This window comes from Hippocampus comes, unplaced genomic scaffold (genome assembly GCF_001891065.2).
Source record: "Hippocampus comes isolate QL1 unplaced genomic scaffold, H_comes_QL1_v1.1 scaffold7, whole genome shotgun sequence".
NCBI classification, from domain to species: domain Eukaryota; kingdom Metazoa; phylum Chordata; class Actinopteri; order Syngnathiformes; family Syngnathidae; genus Hippocampus; species Hippocampus comes.
In genome coordinates, this window is record NW_017842060.1 from 1,311,175 (window position 1) to 1,335,879 (window position 24,705).

Here is a 24,705-nt window from a genome sequence, read left to right on the forward strand (position 1 = left end):
CGATCCCAGCATGATTTTGAGGACTCTCCATGAAAAAGTGGCCTTGAAAATCGAGAATTACTGTGATGATAAATTCGCGAAACTGCCCTTGTGTTTTCCCCTGAGCTGCTCACTCGGATGCTTTGGCGTAATTACTATTTCCTCCTCCCCACATCATGTTCATGCTGACTCCGCCCCCCTACCCCCCCTTCCTCTTGGTGGTGGTGGGATAGGGAATAGACCTACAGTAGAGCAGGGAGAGAGAGAGGCTGAATAGAATGGAGTTCACCCTGGGTGCTTTGGGGAGCTACTGGGGCGGAGTCTCATTGCTGTTATTTGTAAAAGCTTTTGATGGATGATTGCTCGACGCGGTTGTGTGTGTATAGAGGGAGTGAGGGAGTCCCCCCCCCCCCCAAGTGGCTGGCGTCTGCGCGCACAATGACTCAATGAGGGGAAGCCGAAGCAAGGAGGAAGAAGAACAGTCAGCACGGAGCGCTCAAACCCAAGCACACCTCCCGCATCCTCGGTGTCTGCTTCTGGTTGTCCTGCCCTACCTGGGCGGTCCGAGCTCAACTCCTTCCTTGTGCATCCACTTCCTGGAGGAAGCAGCGCTCCTGCATCTCTAAGCAGGATGCCTGCCGGGACGAGCGGCGACGTCGAGAGGTCAAGAGGATGCGGGTGGGCGTCCCTCTTGCTTCTGCTGCCGCTGGTGATGGCGGCGGGCGGCCGGGGCGGCGCGCAGGCGTGCCCGGCTCCTTGCAGCTGCCTGGGGAGCACGGTGGACTGTCACGGCCTCGGGATCCACGCCGTGCCCAGAAACATTCCCAGGGGAGCGGAAAGGCTGTGAGTAACGCACAGTGCACGTGGGAGTGTGAGATTGAGAAAAAGTTGAGCGTGGTGGCCGAATGGTCGCGGTGTGGGGAGGTAATTTGGATATTATTAAATATACAATTGAACCCCCATACCCGCGGTTCGGCACCTGCAAATTCACGTGTGGATTGATTGATTGTTTGATTTTGCTTGATTCTGACTAACTTTGGAGACCACCATATTCTGTTAAATGTCTGCCTACTTGGCGTCCACTGCAGCCTGATCACCTTGGAAGGGGGGTGGTCCCATCTGCAAAATGCCCCGCCACCCCCAAATGCATTTCAATGGGTTCACCCACAAATCATCATTCAAAAGAATCTAAGTGCAACACTTCTGCCCCATTTTTGCTTCACTTCAATGGTTATTGTGTTGCTCCTCCTGGTGTGCCGACCTTGGCCACTGGAGGCAGTATAATACAAATATATGTGGAGACGTGCCAGCTTCCGAATAAGGCACAGAAATATTCGTCGTTCTTCGCAGAGGAGAAAAAAAATACACTCCTTTTTCAAAGCGGCACTGTAGAGTGGACGACATAGTTCATCAAATAAAAAATGGTGACTTCTGAGTGAATGATTCACAGTTCATTGTCAGTAACTCATTCACTTATCCCGAATGACAGTAGATGTCCACCATCTGAAAATCCCAACACAGCCACAAAGTCCCACATCAGCTATTTGCAGCAGAAATGATGACATCAGGGTATATAAATAAGGAAGCACTCCAAGTGTGTATGCGTGTGAATAATTGATGCTAGCACACACATTATCCCGTCCCTCCTCCCTCCAGCTTCTCCTTCGCGGGTCACTGCGGGAGGATGTTTCCATCGGGAAAATGGTGCGGCGTTTCCATCGGGAAAATGGTGCGTAAGCGTTGGTCCGTTAGACAGGCGGAACCGGCCCGAGTGGAGAACGGAGCGGTCTCAGGGGCGTTTGTCACCGACGCTCCACGGGGACCCTCCTGCAATGTTGACTTTGAGGAATGGGGAATTGTTTTCGCCGCTCCCAGTGGCAGTTTCCTCTCAAACAAAACGAAATCAAGAGAGTTGCATTTTGTGCATCTGTGAACAACCGCCCCCAAAAAGAAAGACAGAGAAAAAGAAAACCTTTATTTGTCTCACAATGGAAAGATTCCCAATTTACAGCAGCAAAATTATGAAAGGGAGAAAACCCATAAAATGTTGTTCAAAGAAAGCCCTTGCTATCTTAATGCTAGAAATCAATGGAAAACGCCGCTCACATGCTAATTATTAGCGTTGAGAGTCGCATTTTGGAACCCTTGAGCAATGGACATTTGAGCGGTGGAGCAACACATGTAGACAGACAACATGTATCGTTCCTAATTCTTTGTGAAAATGGTATTGGAAGAATGAGGATCGTCTTGGGAATGAGTGAAGATTATTTAATCACAGGATGAATGTTGTCAAGGGAGAGGGGGAAGTAAGGATGAAGAAAAAAAAAAAGGAGAACCATTGTTAAAATGGGGGTGCAAGGATGAGGGAAGTGGTCGGTCAGCGTTGATCTCCAGGGCTCAAGTGGCGGCTCAGTTTAATTTGAACGCGTGGAGCTTCCAGACATATTTGCTGAAGCCCAATTAGCATACATAGTGAGGTGCGCGTTTCGGTGCACGCAGGTAACGTCCCTGAGGCGTCGGCTGGCAACGAGGTTTTCATTCATTAGTGGTGAGCTTGAACACCGCGTGTGATGCGTTCCAGCCACCAAAGACTTGAAGCCGACATGTATTTTTTTTTTTTTGACAGAGGCATCCCTTTTTCCAGATTGTAGAATTTTGCTTTTTTTTTTTTTTTTGGTTGATGGTTGGGCAGGCCGTAAGTTTGGCAGATTCAGCAAACACGCCCACAGTGTTTGAGAGCCCGAACAAAGGCTTTTTTTTTTTCTTCAGATTTTTTTGAAACCTGGTTTTATTTACATGTGCAATTTTTAATTATTTTTTTTCATCACACATATTTGGCACGGTTGTTAATTCCTGTCAGTGTGTTTTATATTTTTGAATGGTCCTCGCACATTTTTTTTTTTCTTGGGGTGGTTTGACTAAAAGAAAACTGTGACATAAAGTAACACGTTTCCAAAGGTTCTGGAACCTTTTGATGGGAGTCTGACTTAGAACCTTTACGTTCCACATTACTAGACAAGAACTAAAAGTTCTGAGGTAAATATGGCTATCATCATCATCATCATCATCATGGTCACCACAGGACAACTCAAGGTCACACACAAGTGCACACGCACTGACCGGTACACACTCATTGGGCTCATCTTACTTCCGCCACAAGAACATCGGAAGAACGACACCATAACACATACGATGCGGCTGTTACTGACCCTGAAAAGGCGAACAGATGTTTAATACAGAATAAGCGCAGGAGGATGTAATGAGCTGGTGAACCAAGTGAAGCCACCACTGAGTTTGTGTGTGATTCGCAATATTTGTTCTAATTTGTCTGCGTGCATGTGCGCGCAAATATACGCACGTTTACTGTTTTCAAAGGCCGTTTTTGTGTCGCAGGGATTTGAATGGGAACAACCTGACCGTCATCACCAAGTCGGACTTTTCCGGCCTGAAGCACCTGCGAGTGCTGTGAGTTGCCCTCTTGCTCCTCCGTGGAATTCTGTCTGCATTGTTCATGCCTTTTTTTTTTTTTTTTTTGGAGGGGGGGAGGGTATTATGATATTTAAAATTTTGTGTGTGTGTGTGTGTGTGTGTGTGTGTGTGTGTGCGCGCGTGCCAGTCACCTCATGGAAAACCAAATACGAGAGGTGGAGCGAGGCGCTTTGGATGAGCTGAAGGATCTGGAACGACTGTGAGTGGGCACAAAATAACTACAGTTCACACTAATACACAACACAGTGCTAAGTTGACTGAAGTGGGGAGAAAAAAAAATAGCAATTAAAGCTACTGTGATGCCCTGGCATGTGGGCAAGAAGAGCCACCTCACAAAACTATGGTTATTTCTTAAGTTGTATTCAATACTGTGCGTGTGCGTGTGCGTGTGCGTGTGTGTGTGTGCGTGTGTGTGTGTGTGTGTGTGTGTGTGTGTGTGTGTTGTTTCAGTCGTCTCAACAGAAATCGTCTGACACAAATTCCCGAACTTCTGTTCCAGAAGAATGAAGCTTTAACACGACTGTGAGTCCGCCAACTTCATTCGTGATCCTCCTTTGCGTTTTCATTCCTGCTGCTTTTTCCTCAGCCCGCATCGGGATTTCAACTCACGTGAAGTGACCAGCGCGTACGCGAGTAAATATTACGAGAGCGAGGTCATATTCGTGCGGTAAAGATATGCTGTCCAATGCAAAATAAAGATAAACATTTTGATGTTTGTCTCCAATACCGAACACAGCTCCTTAAAATAAAAGATATATTAAGAGCTCGTAATTCAACATTCGGGACAAAACATGTCTCGGAAGCTCACAAACACACCACCTCAGTGATATTTGTGTGTGCGCGCGCGCATTAAGCCGTCAGAGTGCACGTGCGTTTTTGCAGCGCATTAATGGAACATGCAAAGTCCATCTCGCTTTGCCCAGATGGGAGCCGGTGTGTAAAATTGGCCGGCGCGCGCAAACGCACTGAGACGTGCGCACGCGGGTTCTCACACCTCCACTTGTCTCCCTCGGTGCCTCCAGACAATTAGCAGATTTTCCGCATGACTGGCAATGGAACCAAATTATTTCCATCTCTGCCGTATTTTCGCATACAGTCGGTGCATGACACACCTGCGTTTGTGCGTGTCCTTTATGACATTGCGGCGAAATTCCGGAGGAGCACAAAGCGAGTGGGAAAGTTTACCTTTCTCACCCACTGACATACAAAACAAAAGATGGCGAGGAGACTCGCCCGAGGAGCATGTCGGGAGAGCAAATATTAGCGCACACATCCAGCTGTGACCGGCTCCGGTCAACATCATCTTCTGACCTCTTGAATCCTGGCAACGGAAATCTTGACGACCCGCTGGGAAAGCATCTTTTAATATGCGCCGTTGTCGTTTTGCAAATAGTCAGTGATGTGTTGAAAGTAGTGCTGTCAAACGATTAAGATATTTAATCGCGATCAAATTCAACTTAACTCAAATGTGTTTATGGAGCACTTTCAATCAGCCATCGCTGCACACAAAGTGCTGTACATGGAGCAACTAACATATACAAGAGTAAAGCAAAGCAATGTATAAATAATTTCAGAGGTAACTCAGAATTAGCCGTAATTAATCGCAGATTTTTATCTATCTCTCATCAACATGAAATCGTGGATCAGTTTTCTTTGTGCCACATTCAAATATATACTGAAACAACAATTTTGATTTTAAATTTTACATGAACATTTTTCACTTGGAGCAGTTATTCAAACTTGGAGCACATTTGGTTATTTTAGAGCAACGTAACATCCGCTGTGACGTGGTGCCGCATTAATCTCGCAATAAAAAAATTAATCGAGTTAAAATTGTTTTAAATTAATGCCGATAACGCGTTAAACTGACAGCACTAGTTCAAAGGCTTCCTGCCGTGATTCACCCATCCCCCCGCGATGCGTTCGAGTGTCCTCGTCGTCTCCTCGTGCTCACGATGTGTTCAAGTGGCCGAAGCCTGTCGTAGAGAGTTAAAAGGTTGGAAAGCGAGCAGGCGATCACGTTGTCGTGGAGGTTAAGACAACTTGAGTGAGCTTTACTTTTTCGCTTTCATCTTATGTGAGACAAGAGTTGAGCTTTTAGGCCCAGAAAAATAACACTTGACTTCATCAGAAGGTGGAGTGCCTTTTTGTTGTGGCTGCAGTGTAGTTATTTTTCTTTCCACGTTGTTTCAAGTCCAGATGAAGCTTGTGAAAAGCTCACAGTGTCGTTTTGATGGTCGTCCTGGGCAGACGAAACAGTATTCAAGCGTTTTGCTTTCATGGAAGTCACGTCGCCGGTTCTGGCCCGCGTGTTGTGGACTGAAACAATACTACATTCTTGCGCAGTCTGATGTTGGGCATCCAAAAGAACTAATCTTTCCCTTTCCCACCTTTTGAATTCTTGAAACTTTGACATACATACAAGTAGTGAGCATGACTTGCTCATGATGGAGCATTGTCAAAAACGAAATGTTACCGGTTTGATCTTGCGTTTACCGTACTTCTTTTTACTTAGCCCGAGTTGAATAACCAACCAAGAGGCTACAACAGTTTCATCATCATCAATAATCGTTGTCATCATGATCAACAGTCCTGTTTTGCTTCGTCACACTGGTGATGCATTCAAGTGACATTTGTTTTTTCCCCCACTGGTGATACAGTCATTTGTATGAGATTTGCCACATAGGTGGTACAGTATCTTCAAGTTTTTTTTCTCCGCACGCACGTAATGCGTTGGTGATGTGTTCAAGTGTTGCCGTGACACCACGCCGATGATGCGTTTGAGTGTTGTCGTGATGCCAGGCCGATGATGTTTTCGAGGGCGGTTGTTTCAAATATTCGCATCCCCGCCATGCATTTTCTTGTGGAATTGACCTTCTGACCCATTAGTGATTTATAAAAAGCTCCCGCTACTGTTTATGAATAAATGACGGGAGTGTGCGATTCTGTTTGCACAAATGTTAAATTCCCCAAAAGTAATTGAGCGATTTTCTGGTCATCTTGTGTTTTCAGCGACCTCAGTGAAAACGCCATCCAGGCCGTTCCCAGGAGAGCCTTCAGAGGAGCCGCAGACCTCAAAAATCTGTCAGTTGATCAACTAATACAGCCAAGGAAACAAAACAATATTTTGTTTTTTTGTGGAAAGAGCTGCCCCTTGTGGCCTGGAGTGTGAACTGTTCAGTTGAAGGACGCATTGAGGCATTGTGAAAACATTTCGTGTTTGTTCAGTAGTTTGACTTGACTGCATGTTGTGTTGATTAACAGCCAGCTGGACAAGAACCACATCAGCTGCATCGAGGAGGGAGCATTCAGAGCATTGCGATCCCTGGAAGTACTGTGAGTAGGCTCTGCTGCGTTGCGTTCGAGTGACGGGATTTCTTCCCGGCGGCGATGTGTCCCAGTGTCGCTGTCGTCTCCTGTCTGCGTGTTCCTCCAGGACGCTCAACAACAACAACATCAGCAGCATTCCTGTCTCCAGTTTCAACCACATGCCCAAACTTCGCACTTTGTGAGTCCTTCCACAATCACAATTTTTAGAATCATCGTTGTGTTAATACATCCAAAACATATACACCCATTTCAGTCAAATGTGCAGTGTGTATGCAGGGCGCAAGTTCAATCCTTATCTGATTCTGATTTGACCGCGGTCATCGTGACATGTAAAATGTGATTGAATACGTTGATACACTTGACATATCTGTGTCATATCTGGATGAAACTTGACCCACTTAACTGAAACCAAATTTGATCTCGAGCTGATACGGGTTTAACAGTGATGTAAGCACAACATGTAAAAGATTGAATATGATCATACACTTAACGCATCATTGTCAGATGTCACGTTCGGATGAAAGAATGCGCCTAATTGTTGAGTTGAATTAACTTTGATCAGGATCTGATCCAGATTTGGCACCAGTGTAAACACAGCTGTTGTTTAATTAATTGACTGACCTTTTTTTTAGGTCAGTCAATTATATTAATTCAATTCTGTCAAGAGTCCCGTAATATTTACTGTAATCAATTTCATGTCGTTTACATGACTTTTTATGACATCAATTCTCGACGGGCCTGATTTAAAAGAAGAAAGCGTGCGGCCTACAGGCTGAAAGCAGCCTTAGCGGGCGTTTCTTGCCGAGCATTGTCGTCTCCCTCCACAGTCGCCTTCACTCCAACTCTCTGCGTTGCGACTGTCACCTGGCCTGGCTCTCTCCGTGGCTGCGCCAGCGTCCCGCTTTGGGCCTTTACACCCAGTGCAGCGCCCCGCCCGCCCTCAGGGGTCTCAACCTGGCCGAGCTGCGCAGGAGCGACTTGGCCTGCTCAGGTACTTCTTCTTCTGCTCTTCACTGCTCCCTTCCAATAGAACTCAGTCCTGTCCTGTGCACTGGAGGCACGCAACTCTAAAGTTTGTCAAAATCCACGAAACCACGAAAACGTTCATCCGCTGCCGTCTTCTTCTTCGGGCTTTTTGTGTGTGCCCAGGCCACGGCGGCAGTGCCTTTGTGCAGCCGTGCAGCCTGGCGTCCGGCTCATGTCCACCCATGTGCTCATGCAGCAACAACATCGTGGACTGCCGGGGACGAGGCCTCACCGCTATTCCCGCGCACCTCCCCGAGGCCATGACAGAGATGTGAGTAACACATTTCAGTCTCGTCTCTTCTTCAAATTGGGACAACATTTCTCGGAGATTGTCTTTAAAAGACCCGTGAAATAGCCGCTTGATACAAAAATGGCAGACTTTTTGGGGGGGTCGACGCATCATCGACATGATTATTGCAAAGTGGAACTGGCTTTGGGGGCCGAATTTCTTTAAAATTGGTCATAAAAAATGTCCTAAATACCTGTTTGAAAACTAAATCATGGATTTTTTAGGGGTGACTTTTTTGGTGTGTCACCAAATTTCATGTTGTGTGTAAGTAGATCTGGCTTCAGTCCCATCAATTTTAAAATGTGTGTGTGTGTGTGTGTGTGTGTGTGTGTGTGTGTGTGTGTGTGTGTGTGTGTGTGTGTGTTTTCTTCAGTCGTCTGGAGCAGAATGGCATCAAGTCTGTTCCTCCGGGTGCCTTCACCTCCTACAAGAAGCTTCGTCGAATGTGAGTCAGTGCGCCCCCAGGTGGAACAAACTTGTATTAAAAGTGAAAACTCAAAAATGTCAGATAAATTTTTTGATTCCGTGCAGTACTGTACATGAATGGGTGTTTTGTTTTGTTACGGCAACAATTCAGATTAAAAAAAAAAATAATGCTTGCAACTTTATTAGATACTTTCTATTGACTGTCAAGTTTTTAAATCCTTTCTGTTTCTATATTGATCGATGCATTAGTTGCATTTAATTTTTTGGCATCCCAGAGACCTGAGTAACAACCAAATATCGGAGATTGCTCCGGATGCCTTTCACGGACTGAAAGCCCTCAACTCCTTGTGAGTAACCCTCACGTGGCACTCATGTGTCATGTTTCGTTCATCATGTATGCTCACCTGTCATTGTCATGTGTGGCTGGGCGTCAATATTTTTTTTTTTCCCATGATTGTCCATGTTTGCGCATGTGTTGTCATGTGGCGCTATGTGCGCTCCAAGGTTATTATGGTTAACCAAAACTAACGAAAGAATTTTACATTTGAAAAAAACCTGATCAGAAATACAAATGAAAATGCTTTAAAAAAACCAAAACAAAACAAACAAAACCTCAAACTACACGTTGCGTTTGTAAAATTAACTACACCGAACTATACCAATTGCAAAAATGTCCTTTGTTTTCATCTTTGTCAATGAATATCAAACATGAGCTTTCAAGGTTCATTTTAAATGTGTTTATTTCGGTATTGTTGTACCTAAGGAGAAGGAAGGTCAGCTTTCTGAAAATTGCTTTATTATACAATACTTAGCGACCTTTTTGTTTTTTTTTTTTTAACTTGCATGAATACTCCATGTATAAAAATAAATAAATAAAGCCAATACTAAAACTACCAGTAATTTAAAAAATGAAAATAAAATGAAACATTTAAACATTTAAAAAAAAAAAAACTCACTAAAAAAGAAAAAAAAAATCAAAACTAACTGAATTTACCAAACAAAAGTAAATAAATAAATATACAAATATAACTAAAATAAAAAACGACCGATGATAAACAATCCAAACCTATTCTGACCCCGGTGTGGTCATGCCCATTCATTTGGCATTCATATGTCATCTCATCACGTATTTTCATGTGTTGTCATGTCAAGTGTTTTTATTGTGCGCTCACGTGTCATTGTGGATTTCCACGTATGGCCGTCCGTGTTCATGCGTTTGCCGGTTTTTGCCCAGGGTTTTGTACGGCAACAAGATCACGGAGCTCCCCGTCGGCGTGTTTGACGGCCTGGCCTCACTGGAGCTGCTGTAGGTCAACGTACTTCCTTCTTTGGATTTTGCTGGCTAAATGTGTTGACGATCTCGTAGTGTGAGTAGTGGTGGGGATGTAACAAAGTACAAAAACTTTTCGTTACATTTGCGTCGACCTTACAAAAATGGTTCCCAAAACAGAAAGTGAGAATAAATACAAATGACCATCACGTAGCCCAGAGGCTTAAATACAGCGTGATTACTTTTTGCCCACCTTGGGTTGTGAGTTCCTCTGCGATGTGTGGCGCCCTCCTGCAGGTTGCTCAACGCCAACAAGATCCACTGCGTGCGTGCGTCGGCCTTCAAGGATCTGGAGAGCTTGGCGCTGCTGTCACTGTATGACAACAAGATCCAAAGTTTGGCCAAAGGAACCTTCGGCTCGCTGCACGGCATCCAGACACTGTGAGACCACGCGCTTTCTTCGTACAATCGCACCTTGACTGGCGAGGGATCCGACTTCCGCGTTTGCTTACAAGCAGCAGCTTGAAAGATGGCGAATGATTCTTGGGGAAAAAAAAAAAGTGCCTTTTTGAAATTTTACTAGCTTAATGCTAACACACAATGCAGAACGCCATAGACAGGCTAATGAAACTAGCATTGTAGTTGGTGCTACAACCCTTAAAGCAATGTTTATTTTAACACCTCCTAAAAATGACGAGTATTATTGCAGCTTACCAAGCCGCGAAGAGTCTGTCTTCTTTGTGTATTTTGTAAATATTACACTGCCCCCCCCCCAATGGCTAAGGCGACCAAATGAAACTCCGAGATCACATCTCACCTTTGTGTCCCCTCAGCCACCTGGCGCAGAACCCCTTCGTGTGCGATTGCAACGTCAAGTGGCTGGCCGACTTCCTTCGCGCCAACCCCATCGAGACCAGCGGGGCGCGCTGCGCCAGCCCGCGACGCCTCGCCAACAAACGCATCGCCCAGATTAAAAGCAGCAAGTTCCGATGCTCCGGTCAGTCCATCTGTGTTTGTGTGTTTAAAAAAAATGAATGCTCCATTAATGTATTTAGTTTTTTTTTAAGTATAATATTAATATGAGTTATCGATTCCTTGTTGCTGATTATTGTTTAATCATATGCATATTTAGCACTTTTAATTGGATTGGTGTTCTCATTCAATTTTTTTGGCAGTACATTATTTTAGAGTACAGTATATACAGTATTTAAAGTTTTTTCAAATCAAGATGATTATTTTCTATTCTATTGAATTTAGAATAAAATATAGAAAAAATGAGCTTAGTGAATAGTTTTATGTTTTATAGTAGAGTTTTGGAGAAGCATTTTTAATAATTAAAAAATCATTGTATTGGTTCTTATTTTTACCAATTGACTACATTAATATATTTACCTGAATGATCCTTTTGGGTTGCCGCTTTTGGTCATCGCAGCCGACTTGTCGGACGGCAACCAAGTTAAGAGTGACCCAAAAGCGCCTCGGCTGGTCAACACTAAAATCACACACAAAGACTCGATGCTTTGGCATCCCATTTGTTGACTGATTGTTACGGCTATGATGTTTGTTTATTGACCAACTTTTCTTTCTGTTTATATTTTAGCCAAGGAGCAGTACCACATCCCAGGTGCGTAACACCAATATCGTTCATGGTAGCTGTCAATCAAAAGGTAGCCACGCCTCCAACCCACGTGTCCGCTTATCTACGCTATACGTAGGCCTAAAATTGATTCTCAAACTAAAAATATTGATAGTTTTGATACTTCAGTCAGTTGAGCAGCAATTTATTGTTCCAGAAACTCACGAACAGGAACGCAGAGGATACTAATGTAGAATGCAAAATGAAAGTCGGGCTCCCGGGAATGAGCCTGGGCGCTAATGGTGAACCTCTCAACAACTGCGACTTAGCACACACGGAGCGGCGACGCATGCAAACCGAGCGTACAACAATACTTGCAAGCATTTAGTCTCTGCTCCACGAGAACCATTCATTGCAGCTTTAGGGGACCTTCTCTGTCACTTCTTCTTGCTCTTAATTACCCTGCAACTGCTCCAGTTGAGCTCAGTGCTGCCCAGCATGTTGTGGCACAATGTGGTACTACACCGAAAGCCAGCAATTCGAAATTTGCACTTGCTTGTATACCGCAAAAAAAAACGAAAAGAATAGGGGGCACATATGATGAACCACGATCGAGATTTGTGAATGTGTGTGTGTGTGTGTTGCCAGGGGCAGAGGACCGCCGGCTGAGTTCCGGGTGCAACAGCAAGCCGTCGTGTCCGAGCAAGTGTCGCTGCGAGGCCAACGTGGTGGACTGCTCCAACCTGAAACTCACCAAGTTCCCCCAACACCTTCCCCCCACCACTGAGGAACTGTATGACGCACACACGCACAAACACACACGCGCATGCACCATTAACGAAACATGTATACATGTTGACATGTATGTCATGCTGCATGAATGCACAGCCGCTGGACATTTCAACCGCCTACTCCACTCACCATCTTCTTGTTTTTTCTCTTGTGTTTTGGCTTTTGGGCTTCCCTGATGATGATGATGATGATGATTTCGTCGGTGGTCTACGTCGCAGGCGCCTCAACAACAATGACCTCTCCCTGCTGGAGGCCACGAGTGCCTTCAAGGGCCTCTCGCAGCTCAGGAAAATGTAGGTCAAACTGTGGTTACCACATGCACACGTTCACACACGCATGCGCACGCGTGTTTGTCAGAATGCTTGAGTGCTCTAAAGGCTGGCTTCCACAAAAGTAGGAAACATCTTTTTGTGTTCTGGGTCAATTGAAATGTCAACAACAATGACGATAAAATGTCTGACAGCAAAGCGCAACAATTTAGTCCATAACATTAGCATTGAAATAAGATAATAATAATAATATACATGAGACAGATTAGTGGCAGCCCTGCTCACTTTTAAGAATTGAATTGACTGGACAGATAAATCATATGAATCTGGTACTTCAAATATAATACGATGTCAATGAATAAAATCACCCTGGAGTGTGAATAACAACTCAATTTTGCAATAACAGGATTGTTGAAAGAAGACCAAAACATTTTCATACACGTTTTAGCAACCGTGATCATTTCTCTTTGCTAATTGCATGAAATGAATAATTTAAAAACTACAACGGCAACATTACCATTTAAGAGTGAATGTGAGTCAAAGGAAGAAAAAAGAAACAGTCTCTCTTTTTTACTTTTTTTTTCTTTGCTTCTACCCGTTGATCAGAAACCTGAGCAACAACAAAATCTCCGAGATCGAGGACGGCGCGTTCGAGGGTGCCTCCGCCGTGGCCGAGCTGCACCTGACCGCCAACCACCTGCAGGTGGTGCGCGGTGGCATGTTCAGAGGGATGGAATCGCTACGCATGCTGTGAGACACACACACACACACACACACACACACACACACACACACACGGGTACTGAAGCGCTTCTTGAAACGTTTTAATTTGTGCGCAGGATGTTGAGGAACAACAAGATCAGCTGCCTGCACAATGGCAGCTTCACGGGCCTCAGCAACGTTCGTCTGCTGTCGCTCTACGACAACCAGCTGAGCGTCATCCTGCCCGGAACCTTTGACGCGCTTCCCAACCTCTCGACGCTGTCAGTGATGCGCATGCGCACACACAAACACATGGTCAACCCGAATAAACTACCAGAACTTTAAATTGATTTTTTTCAAGGGGGAGTGGGCAGTTCATTGCCTCAGTTTAAATGAGTTATTCTAACTACTACTAAGTCATGGACATCTGCGACAGTCAAATCTTTTTCATGCTATACAAGCAACCGTTTTTCACAACAGCGCAGACCAAATAAATGTAGCTACTTTTAATTACTTTCAGCAGTTTTTGAAAATTCCCCCCTCAACAAGTACTTGGTATAATGGCTGTTCACTTTGGCCTGAATTTAGGAAAATATCTTTTCATTTTTACTGTCTATAATGTGTTGATGTTATATTCACAAGTAAATTTTAAAAAACGGAAAGATAAAGTAATCTCACCATTTGATTTAAATTTTTTTAAAAAAAAAAACGGAATGATAAAGTAATCTCACCATTTGATTTAAATTTTTTTCTCATTGTGTTGGCCCGTCAAGTTCAGTCATGCCTTTTATGCAATCTAGTGTACTGACGTGCACAGTGACATCATCAAATAGCGCTTCTCTGTAATATAAAAGAAATGCCCAATTAGATGTTTGAAAAAAAAATGGTGAGAAACAAAAAAATGAACTGAAAATATCTTTGTATTTAAAAGTTGAAGATAACTGAACGCACAATTTGAACAATTAATTCAGCGACTCTTTTACCAAGCACACGTTGAGAATGACCTTTAGCAGCGTCCGCGTAGTTTGAGCAGGCAGCGGCGGGCCTAACCAAGCCTGTTTTGCGCTCCAAGGAACCTACTGGCCAACCCGTTCAACTGCGACTGCCGTCTGTCCTGGTTGGGCGCCTGGCTGAGGAGCCGGCGCATCGTGACGGGAAACCCTCGCTGCCAAGGCCCCGCTTTCCTCCGTGAGATCCCACTGCAGGACGTGGCGGCGCCCGACTTCCGCTGCGAGGACGGTACGCCCCCAAAAGTGTGGCGGTTCCGACTTACCGGCAGCCTTGGATGCAGCATTTGCATTGCTTTTACTCGCTGTGGAGCCAATGCTCACTCCCCGTGAAAAGTAACGCTTACTTCCTGTGCAGCGAGTGTTGACTTCCTGTGTGGTTTGTCTCAGGCCCTCCAGCAGAGTCCACCGGCTGCTCATTGGGCCCGCAATGTCCCAGCGGTTGCACGTGCATGGACACAGTGGTGCGCTGCAGCAACAAGCATCTGCAGGCACTGCCCAGAGGACTTCCTCCAAACCTCACCGAACTGTGAGCGCCTGACTCGACTCTCGTCCCCTTCAAATTAAAACAGCAATTCATCATCATTTTCCCCTGGCAGATATCTGGACGGGAACCAGTTCACACGAGTCCCCAGCCAGCTCGGCAACTTTAAGAACCTGCAGCTAATGTGAGGAACAACATTCCACTTCCTGTTTTCATCCGCAACCCCCGACTTTCTTTTTTCCTTCCTATGCACTTGACCCAATGATGTATTTCCAGGAGGCATAAAGACTAGGAGGTTTGACTTTTCCAAGACGCCCCAATTTTTTTCCCCCTCTTCTTCTTTCTGTTCACCTCCTCGGCTTCCTGTCTGTCCGTTCTTTTTTTGTGCTTTCACTTCTCCTTCCTATGAAGGAGCCTCCAAGTTAACGTTATTGATCAGAATGTCCAGCAGAGGGAGCTGCAGGCTGCTTCCTTCTGCTGCAACTTTACACCTTGATTGTGTCGAATGTGCAGAGATTTGAGCAACAACAAAATCAGCTCCCTGTCCGATGATTCGTTCGCCAACATGAGCCAACTCACCACCCTGTGAGTGCTCACACACGCACACACAAATACAATGACTGACTCAAATAATGTTACGTCTGTATATCAATTCAAATCAATCCTTTGCATGTGTTGTGGTTCCGTGCAGGATCCTGAGTTATAACTCTTTACGTTGTATCCCTCCTCTGGCACTGGCTGGCTTGGGATCACTGAGGCTCCTGTTAGTACACGCGCGCGCGCACACACACACACATCCGCGTATTCTGGTCCAACTGTATGAGCACGCACAAACCGCACATTCTGTACATACACACGCCGCCACGCAGCGAGTAAGTGTGTAAACCGCTTGCATTTCAGGTCTCTGCACGGCAACGACATCTCTGAGCTGCAGCATGGAATCTTCAACGACGTCATGTCGCTCTCGCACCTGTACGTACCTTAGTGTTCGCAGGCATGTGGTTGTACGTTATGTGTGTATGTGGTTTTTGAGACGCGTTCCCGCCAATCGAAATAATCCACTGAGGCAGAGTAGCGCCGTAGTGACCACGATATCGATCATCAGCGCGCACGTGACGAGTCAAAACGTGCAGCGCGATGACGATCGATAACAGGATTCACCCGCGAGGCCTCCGTCTAGCCTCCGAGAGAATACATGCAAGGAAAGCCAAGGCGGGGAAGTGATGTCGTGAAGGCAAGCATGAGAGGAGCAAGGAAGATGAGAAGGAAGCAAAGTGGGCAAAGTGAGGCGGGTGGAAAAGAAAAAAAATGTGGACAGAAAGATGGAGGGAGGAAAAGGAAAAGTCGGGGCAAGAAGAGAATATGGCAACGGGCGGGGAAGTCGGAGAGGTTGAAGGATGAAAATGGGGGCATACATAGGTAATATGGAAGAAAGGAAGGACAAGACATTAGAGAGGGAAGGAAGGAAGGAAGGTGAGACGGACGGAAGAAAGGAGGGAAGGGCGGGAAAACAAATGGGCAAGTCGACAGCAAGTTGAATGCGCGTCTGGTCGCGGTGTCTCCTTTTGATGACCTCATCGGCCAGCGCCATCGGCGCTAACCCGCTGTACTGCGACTGCCGCCTGCTGTGGCTGTCGGAGTGGCTGAAGAGCGGCTACAAGGAGCCCGGCATCGCGCGCTGCAGCGGACCGCCCGCCATGGAAGGCAAACTCCTGCTCACCACGCCCCCCGAACGCTTCCTCTGCCAGGGTGAGAGAGCGGCGCCGCCTGCTGCGCGCCACGGCAATCGCGCGTCGTTCATTCAATATGCGTAGCGACCAAAAGCGGTCCCGTTTTTGAGCAAAACAAACAAACAAAAATCTAATAGGAGAATGAAGTTTAAATCTGTGGGTGGAGCAGGAGAAAAAGATAGATTTTTTTTATAAGAATAAAATAAAAATACTGTTGAAGTTGTAATTTGTGAGGGGGAAAGAATAGAGAAGAATGGACTACTATGTTAAATTTAGGAGGAAAAAATCTGTGCTATTATGTGAAAAAAATGTGAATTAGGTTGGAATATTGCGGGACGAAAAGATAAAAAAATTTTGACAAAATATGGCAAAAAAGCTGATGAGAAGCAAGGAAGTGAGATAACAAATGAATGCTGTCTAAATTTTGCATGACTAAAGTCATCATTTTGGTACTGAAAATATAAAAAAAAGTCTTATTTTGTGGGACTAAAGTCAATCATTTTGAGAAAAATGCAAAAATATGCAGAGAGGAAAATATATTTATTGCGGAAAGTAGTCATTTTGCCCCCCTCTAAAAAATTTAAACACTACGCAAAAATGTGTGTAATTTCACTACACAAACGATATGATAAAATGTACAAATATTTGGACAAAAAAAATTATGATTGGAGTTAGACCTTCCTACAGCGAATAAAATTAAAATGAGAAAAATTACTTTCATCACACCACAGTCAAATGCTACCAAAATGTCATTTCCAAGCAAAAATACTCCTTGAAGAAAGATGGCATTTTGGAAGAAAAAACAACCAAACACTAAATTATGAGTGTCTCGTGTTTGTTTGTTCAGGTTCAGTTGAGGCCAGCGTGGTGGCCAAGTGCAACCCGTGCGCGTCGTCGCCTTGCCACAATCAAGGCCTGTGCCAGGGGAGCCACTCGCACTCGCAGCCGTACACGTGCACCTGCAATGATGGATTCACGGTAATAATCCCCCTCCCCCCATCACCCATCCTGCCGAACTGCAGAATCAAAACAATGTTCCGTTCCTGTCATCTTCCTCCCTGAACCAGGAAGTAGCCTGCTAGCTAACAAACGAAAATGCATCACTCCCCAATCCGTTGTTCATTTTTGGTTGTTGTTGTGATTAAAAAACAAAAAATCTGTGATTGCAAGAGAGTTGCCTCCATTTGGGGTTTGTGTCCAGGGCCAACATTGCGAGACTCCAGTGGACGCCTGCGTTAGTAATCCTTGCATCAACGGGGGAACTTGTCTCAATGACGAGCAGACAAGCGGCTTCAGGTACCAAAGACAGAGCGATGGAAACCAGGAGTCAAAACATTCAAGTTGCAATTTGGTGACATGTGATGTAACTATGAGAATGAAATGTTGTCATTTTTCATCCATCCGTTCTCCACCCGAACTGCGTGTGGACGCCGGTCTGACAATCTTGAGTCACAACTCCTCTGCCTCGCACATCGGCAGTAAAAAATACAAAACAAAAAAAAAAAACCCTTCTGCTTGTTATTCTTGAGTAAGTTGTGTCAGTTGAGTTGTTTCGCGTGCCTGTCGTAAAGTGCTAAATGGGTGATGTCACAGTTTTGACAGGCCTGCCAGCTAATGAGTCTCACTCATCTGGCAGCTAATGAGTGAGCACGAGATGCTGCGCATGCCTCATTAGCATGTTTTGTTTTTTCCCTTGTTGTTGTTGTGGGCGCGCACGGGCACGTGTGTGTGTGTGTGTGTGTGTGTGTGTGTGTGTGTGTGTGTGTGTGTGTGTGTGTGTGTGTGTGTGTGTGTGTGTGTGTGTGTGTAGTTGTGCGTGTGCACTGGGCTTCCACGGCGTCTACTGCGAGGTCAACGCCGACGATTGCCAGGACCACGGCTGCGAGAGCGGCGCCACCTGTGTGGACGGCGTGGGCAACTACACTTGCCTGTGCCCCCCCGGACGAGACGGTATGCGTGCGTCGCTCGTGGCCGCGCCTCCCGGCGAATCGGGTTGTGTGATGTGTGTGTGCGTTGGGTTGCCATTGGCCGCTTAGGTCTGTTTTGCCAGGAAGAGCAGGATGTCTGCGCGCCCGCTCGCAACCCCTGCAAGCATCAGGCCACCTGCGTCAGCACACCCACTGGACACAGGTGACACATGAACACGCTCTGCTTTCATACTCGTGCGTTTATTCTGGATTCTTTTGATTGCGATGCTGTCCTGTATATTGTTGGAGTTCATTTGATGGGTGGTTATGTGCTCGGTTTGTGTGAGGTGCGTGTGCATCCCGGGTTGGGTGGGCCCGGACTGCGGCCTGGACTACGACGAGTGTGCGGACCACCGCTGTCAGAATGCGGCGCAGTGCGTGGACCACCTGGACGGATACACCTGCACGTGCCCGCACGGATACACGTATGTACTGAACAATATGGACAAGGTCGGTGGGTGGGCTGGGGGGGGGGTCCGTTCTGAGGAAAAAGTCATTTCAAAAAAGTATCGTTATTCCAACACTTTTTATGAGAGAAAAAAGTTCAAATCAAAATTCAATGTCATTTGATGAAAGTTAGCTGGTGATATATGATTTAATTTCAACGATATATTGAAAAGAGTCCAAGAATTTGTTTTTGCAGGGGAGACCGAAGCGCCAATGTGATGAGAGGACGTCTTTGATTTTGCTTTTTGCTGCTTTTCCGGTGGCCAGGGGCGATTTTTGCGAGGTGGCGTCACCCTGCCAGCTGGCTCGTTGCCAGAACGGCGCCTCCTGCCTGGAGAAGGCGGGGGCGGCGCAGTGCCAGTGCCCGGCGGGCTTTGAGGGTCCCGCCTGCGAGAAGCTGGTCGGCGTCAACTTTGTCAACGGGGACGCTTACGTCCAACTGCACGATGTCATGGACCTCCCCCGAGCCAACATCAGCATGCAGGTCAGCCACCGGCAACGCTTCGTTGCTCACGCCCGGCGCGCGCGCGCCCACGCCCGAGGCGCCAAATGAGCACATCGAAAATTTGCCATTTTGTTCAAAAACACTTTGAATCATTGGGTCATTTTCATGTCAGCGCACGATGACATAAAGAGCAAACGTTGCAATTTCAGGAGAAATGAAAAAGAATATTCCCTCAAGGAATTTGTCATTTTGCCAAGAGAAAAAAAGTCAATATTTTCAGAGAATAATGCGAAAAATATTCCAAGAATAAAATTGGACTGCATGGATATTTCATAGAATTTGTTGATTTTATTTGAGGGGGAAAAAGAGGCAAGAATCTGACCAGAATAACGTTTTTAAATTGCCACATTGATGCTGTAGCATCAAGAGAATATTTTCAGAGTAAAATTGTGAAATTGTGTACCAAAAAAAAAAAAAAGCTATTTCAAGGGAAAAAAAGTTAAGAGTAAAAGTCACATGACTGCCAACAGAAGAAATCCCCCCCCCCCCATAAATAAATAAATAAATGGGCGAATGAAGCTGTTGTTTCAGGTGTCCACGGGGGATGAAAACGGCATTTTGTTGTTTAACGGCGATAAGGAACCCATCGCTGTGGAGCTTCATCAAGGTCACGTCAGGGTCACTTACGACCCCGGCAACCAGCCCGCCACCGCCATCTACAGGTGGGAATACGCCGTGAGCAAAAACACCAACGCGAGCTAGCCACCTAGCTAGCTTGACTCTTGAATTCTGCTCGATGTAGACCAAAGAAGAAAGAATGAATCATCTTGATGGTTCTGAAAAACGGAAAGCCTAAATTCACGTGCACATTCGATTCGCTGAACACCAAATCGTTGTGGATGTTTCGGAACAAACAGATGTACTTATTGGAAAAGTGCCTCGAGTCACATGTCTCGGATTTTTTTGCGTTGGTTGCCCTCAGCTCAGAGACGGTGAACGACGGACTTTTCCACACGGTGGAGCTGCTGACCTTCGAGCGGACGCTCAACCTGTCGGTGGACGGAGGTCAAGCGGCCACACTGGACGGGCGCCCACGTCGGCAGGCCGCCAGGATGGACGCGCCCCTCTACGTGGGAGGTCGTAACACGCACACACACACATACACACGTATGATTAAAAACATGCAACAGCATTTTCGCCATCTTAAGAAAAGCCCAAATTGTTGTTTGTGTTTGGTTTTTAATCATTCAAGGTGAAAATTTGGAAATGAATGTCTGAACTAAAAAGTCGAACTGAAGGCCTGAAATGCTCTTTGAAATTTCCCAAATTGAAGTCCCTTAATCAGGGGTGTCAAAACTCATTTTTGTCGCCGGCCTCATTTTAGTTATCGTTTCCCTTGGAGGGCCATTATGACTGAAACCAAATTAAAAAAAGTCAATCATAGCAGTTTATTCAACTATTGTTTATTGACGATTGTCATGTCTGGCATCTGAGAATTTTCAATTTTGGTCGAGATTTTAGCAAACCTCACGCAAGTTGACATGCTTGATTTGCTTCCGCGGGCCCCATCAAATGACGTGGCGGGCCGCATCTGGCCCCCCGGGGCCTTGAGTTTGACACCAGTGCCCCAAATCGTTCAAATGAACGCGGAACCGTCACTCGTACCTCAATTGGATTTACGACTCTCATCCATTCAAGTTCCTTTTTTTCCTCGGTGGCGCATGCCTTGTTGAATGTTTTTTGGGGGATGGGTGGTGTTTTTGCTGCGTTCAGGCCTTCCCGAGGAGGCGCTTCCGGCCTCGCTGTCTTTGTCCTCCCGCGCCGTCAACGTGTCGGGCTTCCAGGGCTGCATCCGGAACCTTTACATCAACCGCGAGCTTCAGGACTTCACGCGCGGGCACATGCAGGCGGGCGTGCAGCCAGGCTGCCGCGCTTGCCGGCGGCTCCTCTGCTTGCACGGCCTCTGCCGGCCAGGAGGGGGCGCACAGGTCACACGCACGACGACGAATTGCGCTTTGACGCTAAAGCGCATTGGATTTTTTTTGTTTTTGTTGCTTAAATAGGTTTTGCCACATTTCAGGGAGTGCAGTGTGTGTGCCAATCGGGGTGGGCGGGGCCACACTGTGACCAGCCAATCACAGAAGGGCTCGACGAAGAAGGGGGCGCCGTCAACGCCACCGGAGCTACCGAAGCGCGAGGTTGGTCCAACGTGCTCATTTTGTCTTGGGCACGGTGTGATCGTCGAAGATTGCTTTTCATGTTCTAGAAAGTGTGTCTGCTCACTTTGTTGAGTGGCCAACATTTTAAAATACACCTGTTCATTTGCAAATTGACTTTTTGAAAATGGATACGTTCAAGTCTCTAAAGACTAAATTGACGTTTGCGGAAGCATGAGGTCGCTGCGGTGGTCTAAATTGTCTTGATGTAAAAATACAGACATTAGTGGGGGTCAAAAACGGGAGTTCACAAAAAAAAAAAAAACGTTCATTAGATTCGTTCAAGAGAAAATCATTGGTTTGTGTTTGCGGGAACAAATCCATCAGGTTGGTTGAAGACTCTCAATTGTGTGACGTTTGCGGAAGTAGTCGCTGATGCCGGACTCGTGTGCGGGCGGCGCGGGATGGGTTCCCACTCGGTGACGGTGTCAATGGTCGTTTGGTTCGTTGAACACAATGAAATGTGTCCCTTCATTTGCTGGAAAACAAATTGGGGTCCGTTAGGCTTGTTTAAGTTGTCCTTGAGAGTTCTGAAAATAGACAGGATTGCTTCGTCGTAGACTTTGATTCGTCTTCTCTCTGATGCTACGTATAATACGAAGACTTACCTGTCTTCAATGTTTACGACAAGGTTACCTTTCAATGGTCTTTGAGGTTTACACACAAACAGACAAACGAGTACATTTTTATGCTCGGTTCCTCGAAGACGCGAGTGTCTTTGATGTTTACAAATGATGTACGTTTGATTATCTGAAGACTCAATTTGTCTTTGCTGTTAAGTCTGTATGATCGGTTGGTTCATTGAGGACAAAATTGTCAACGTGAAGTACACGCAGAAGTTTTTGTAGATTCTAAATTCGAAGTCGACACGAATACTGTCGTGCCCTCCCCCCAGGTTTAGCGTGTTTGGGCGTTCCCGTGCGCGATTACCAGCGCCTCCAGCGGGGCGCGGTCTTGTGCCAAACCTCCAAGACCTTCTCCTGGGTGGAGTGCCAGGGCCGCTGCCAGCCGGAGGGGGTCTCGCCGGGGGCCCCCGGCCCCCCTTCCTGCTGCGCTCCCCTCAGGCTGCGGCGAAGGCGGATCAGCTTCCTGTGCGACGACGGAACGTCCGTGACGCAAGACGTGGAGAAGCCACTCGAGTGCGGTTGCAAAATGTGTGCGTAGTACACACACACACACACACACACACACCGACGGTAACTCTTGTCTTTGATGTTACAAAAACATGTTCATGGAAGACGAAATTGTCTTCTGTGCTCCAGAAAACACATGCGTGAAGTTCATGTCTTCTAAGTTAATGAAAGCACGTCCATGTTTTTTTTCTTCTTTTTTGTACAAAACTCATTGAACTGTCTTTGATGTCTTCCGAAAACAAATACATTCCCATATGTTCATTGATGACTGAAGTTGTCTTTCGTGTTTTTTCAGAGATGTTAGATCCATTGAGGACTCGAAAGTTTATGATGTTAACAGAAACGCATACGTTTAGGTTATCAAAGACACCATATGTTGGGATCTAACTGAAAACACGTTTGGGTATCAAAGACCCGACCGACGTTGTCTCTGAAGTTCACAAAACCACACGAGGTTCGTTCCAGATCAAATTGTCTTTGATGTTAATGAGTATGGATCCGGCCATTAAACGCAATTACGCAAAAACGCAATTACGTTAGGTTCATTAAAGACTAAAAGTCTCTTGAATGGTTCAACGCTTAAGCTAGGCTTGTCGGAAATGATCTTTGACACTTATATGTAAGACGTGCTCATAGTATTTTTCTATATGTTGACTGTATGCTAGTTTTCCTTCTGGATTAATTTATTGGAATAAAGAGCAGCTGCTCCTTTTAGACGCCGCGTCTTTGGTTCCCCAATGGTCTTTGATGTTATCAAAAGCGCATAGCGTAGCTTCTCTGAAAGATTGCAAAATAACGAAACATTAGTTTCTCTGAAGATGAAGTGTCTTTGATGTTGACAGCCAATTTTTTTGACGTAATCTTGAGCCTTTGATGAAACAAAAACTTTGTTAACTTGATAAAAGTCCATATGATGTCTCTCAATCGAAAATATTGCAACGTGTCTGATGTCTATTAAAACACATGATAGGTTAGCGGAATGCTCAAAATTGTCTGATGTTTGTGGAAAAAACATGCATTTCAGGTTCGGCAAAAACAAAAAATTTTTGGTCAATAACAGAGACTACATTGTTTTTGATGTTGATGAAAATGATCATTTAATAAAGTGTCATATTTTTGTTTCCTTGACATTTTCAAATGTCATGATAAAGATTCAAAATTGTCTTTGATATATTTCTACGTAGTTTCATATTGTTTGAAGGGCTTCCATTTTCTTTGATGTTAGCAAAAATACTCAGATTTTTTTTTTTTTTTTTAACAAAGCAAGTACATTGGGTTCCTTTAAGACAGTCTTTGTTTACTAAAATACGTATGCTATATTGGTTGTCTACTAAATTGTCTTTGATGTTCTCAAGAGCTGAATTTTTAAGTTTGGTTTCAAAAATGTTATTTTAAGACCAAATTGTTTGTGAAAGCAATTGAAGGAAAAAAAAGGATTTATAAAAACATCTCCATTGAAGACTTTTCAGATACATTCATGTTTTTTTTTTTTTTATCTATGCTATTAAAAGTAATTATGAGGGTTGTTGAAGACCAACATGTCTGATGTTTCAAAAGACACGTTAGGTAAATTTCAAATTCGGGATTGTCTTTGTCAACAAAAACAATAGCTTATCTGAAACGATCTCTACTTGTTTGAAGGCGAAAGTGTCTTTGATGTTTGTGAAAAGGCATGAATATTTCCATGTTTTCCTTTCACCTTTGACCTGCCCCCAAGAAAGGATCGGAAGGTGGGCGGGCCTTGGCAGCAAACGGCAGCACTTTAATGAGTGATTGACGTGACACGTCCCTCTCCCCCCAACCACAAAAGCTAATATGTAGCGCTCCCCTCTCCATAACACACAAAAGAGGAGTGCCGTCAAAGCAGCCAGCCTTCCATATTACACCTCCGCTTGAAAAATACACATCATTCAAACGTTGTTTTTGCTCCTTCCATCTTTTTCCCATTGAGTGAACTGCAAAAAAGCAAAACAAAAAAAACTTGGGCATCTTTGTTTCCAAATCCAACCAACATCGTTGCAAAAATTTATGTGATGGAGCTCACCGGCCGCTTCATCCTGTCCTCCTTTCACTCGGTTGATTTTTTTTTTTGGGGGGGGGGACTCCCCATCCTCCTTGCAGCGGTTGT

General features: G+C 45.4%; 1 protein-coding gene and 2 long non-coding RNA genes across 5 annotated transcripts; 1 reads left to right on the top strand and 2 right to left on the bottom strand.

Moving 5' to 3' along the window:
* Positions 1 to 290: 290 nt before the first annotated feature.
* On the top strand, positions 291 to 22,845 carry slit1b (slit homolog 1b (Drosophila)). 2 transcript variants are annotated; one of them, XM_019862463.1, is made up of 37 exons: positions 291 to 822; positions 3,373 to 3,444; positions 3,596 to 3,667; positions 3,919 to 3,990; positions 6,481 to 6,552; positions 6,733 to 6,804; positions 6,905 to 6,976; positions 7,626 to 7,789; positions 7,948 to 8,095; positions 8,487 to 8,558; positions 8,815 to 8,886; positions 9,774 to 9,845; positions 10,107 to 10,250; positions 10,643 to 10,806; positions 11,410 to 11,433; positions 12,034 to 12,178; positions 12,396 to 12,470; positions 13,053 to 13,196; positions 13,286 to 13,429; positions 14,221 to 14,387; positions 14,546 to 14,684; positions 14,755 to 14,823; positions 15,153 to 15,224; positions 15,331 to 15,402; positions 15,540 to 15,611; positions 16,225 to 16,388; positions 17,217 to 17,347; positions 17,571 to 17,665; positions 18,180 to 18,319; positions 18,406 to 18,499; positions 18,624 to 18,761; positions 19,051 to 19,267; positions 19,808 to 19,950; positions 20,211 to 20,365; positions 21,002 to 21,216; positions 21,309 to 21,426; positions 22,340 to 22,845. In XM_019862463.1, exons 1-37 carry the CDS (start codon positions 611 to 613, stop codon positions 22,606 to 22,608), a joined length of 4,482 nt encoding a protein of 1,493 aa, XP_019718022.1. In that variant the 5' UTR covers positions 291 to 610; the 3' UTR covers positions 22,609 to 22,845. The 2 variants fall into 2 exon arrangements, with proteins under 2 accessions (XP_019718022.1, XP_019718024.1); XM_019862465.1 differs by having other exon boundaries at positions 292 to 822; positions 19,820 to 19,950.
* On the bottom strand, positions 9,811 to 10,710 carry LOC109511390 (uncharacterized). Of its 2 annotated transcripts, XR_002167316.1 has the most exons (4): positions 10,627 to 10,710; positions 10,284 to 10,351; positions 10,063 to 10,182; positions 9,811 to 9,898 (listed from the first exon to the last, which is right to left on the bottom strand). It is a non-coding gene; the product is annotated as an uncharacterized LOC109511390 (long non-coding RNA). The 2 variants fall into 2 exon arrangements; XR_002167315.1 differs by lacking the exon at positions 10,284 to 10,351.
* On the bottom strand, positions 10,731 to 12,402 carry LOC109511391 (uncharacterized). Its single transcript, XR_002167317.1, has 4 exons — positions 12,307 to 12,402; positions 12,140 to 12,176; positions 11,202 to 11,301; positions 10,731 to 10,816 (listed from the first exon to the last, which is right to left on the bottom strand). It is a non-coding gene; the product is annotated as an uncharacterized LOC109511391 (long non-coding RNA).
* Positions 22,846 to 24,705: the final 1,860 nt, after the last annotated feature.